The sequence below is a fragment of the Monocercomonoides exilis genome (assembly GCF_001643675.1).
Source record: "Monocercomonoides exilis strain PA203 chromosome Unknown scaffold62-463630, whole genome shotgun sequence".
In the NCBI taxonomy this organism is placed as follows: Eukaryota; Preaxostyla; order Oxymonadida; family Polymastigidae; genus Monocercomonoides; species Monocercomonoides exilis.
In genome coordinates, this window is record NW_027150607.1 from 462,501 (window position 1) to 463,630 (window position 1,130).

Here is a 1,130-nt window from a genome sequence, read left to right on the forward strand (position 1 = left end):
AGGGTTAGGGTTAGGGTTAGGGTTAGGGTTAGGGTTAGGGTTAGGGTTAGGGTTAGGGTTAGGTTAGGGTTAGGGTTAGGTTAGGGTTAGGGTTAGGGTTAGGGTTAGGGTTAGGGTTAGGGTTAGGGTTAGGGTTAGGGTTAGGGTTAGGGTTAGGGTTAGGTTAGGGTTAGGGTTAGGGTTAGGGTTAGGGTTAGGGTTAGGGTTAGGTTAGGGTTAGGGTTAGGGTTAGGGTTAGGGTTAGGGTTAGGGTTAGGGTTAGGGTTAGGGTTAGGGTTAGGGTTAGGGTTAGGGTTAGGGTTAGGGTTAGGGTTAGGGTTAGGGTTAGGGTTAGGGTTAGGTTAGGGTTAGGGTTAGGGTTAGGGTTAGGGTTAGGGTTAGGGTTAGGGTTAGGGTTAGGGTTAGGGTTAGGGTTAGGGTTAGGGTTAGGGTTAGGTTAGGGTTAGGGTTAGGGTTAGGGTTAGGTTAGGGTTAGGGTTAGGGTTAGGGTTAGGGTTAGGGTTAGGGTTAGGGTTAGGTTAGGGTTAGGGTTAGGTTAGGGTTAGGGTTAGGGTTAGGGTTAGGGTTAGGGTTAGGGTTAGGGTTAGGGTTAGGGTTAGGGTTAGGGTTAGGGTTAGGGTTAGGGTTAGGGTTAGGGTTAGGGTTAGGGTTAGGGTTAGGGTTAGGGTTAGGGTTAGGGTTAGGGTTAGGGTTAGGGTTAGGGTTAGGGTTAGGTTAGGGTTAGGGTTAGGGTTAGGGTTAGGGTTAGGGTTAGGGTTAGGGTTAGGGTTAGGGTTAGGGTTAGGGTTAGGGTTAGGGTTAGGGTTAGGGTTAGGGTTAGGGTTAGGGTTAGGGTTAGGGTTAGGGTTAGGGTTAGGGTTAGGGTTAGGGTTAGGGTTAGGGTTAGGGTTAGGTTAGGGTTAGGGTTAGGGTTTAGGGTTAGGGTTAGGGTTAGGGTTAGGGTTAGGGTTAGGGTTAGGGTTAGGGTTAGGGTTAGGGTTAGGGTTAGGGTTAGGGTTAGGGTTAGGGTTAGGGTTAGGGTTAGGGTTAGGGTTAGGGGTTAGGGTTAGGGTTAGGTTAGGGTTAGGGTTAGGGTTAGGGGTTAGGGTTAGGGTTAGGGTTGAGTTAGGGTTAGGGTTAGGGTTTAGGTT

General features: G+C 49.4%; 1 protein-coding gene across 1 annotated transcript in view; it reads left to right on the forward strand.

Moving 5' to 3' along the window:
- MONOS_18312 (uncharacterized protein) overlaps positions 1–1,043 on the forward strand; it is a gene marked incomplete at both ends in the record, with an annotated part of 3,529 nt that extends 2,486 nt beyond the window's left edge. The window contains 4 exons of the mRNA XM_067871321.1: positions 1–57; positions 210–340; positions 540–660; positions 714–1,043. The exon at positions 1–57 is cut by the window's left edge and continues 16 nt beyond it. Coding sequence (XP_067719516.1) covers positions 1–57; positions 210–340; positions 540–660; positions 714–1,043 — 639 coding nt within the window. The remainder of the gene's footprint in view (positions 58–209; positions 341–539; positions 661–713) is intronic.
- Between the last annotated feature and the right edge of the window lie 87 nt (positions 1,044–1,130).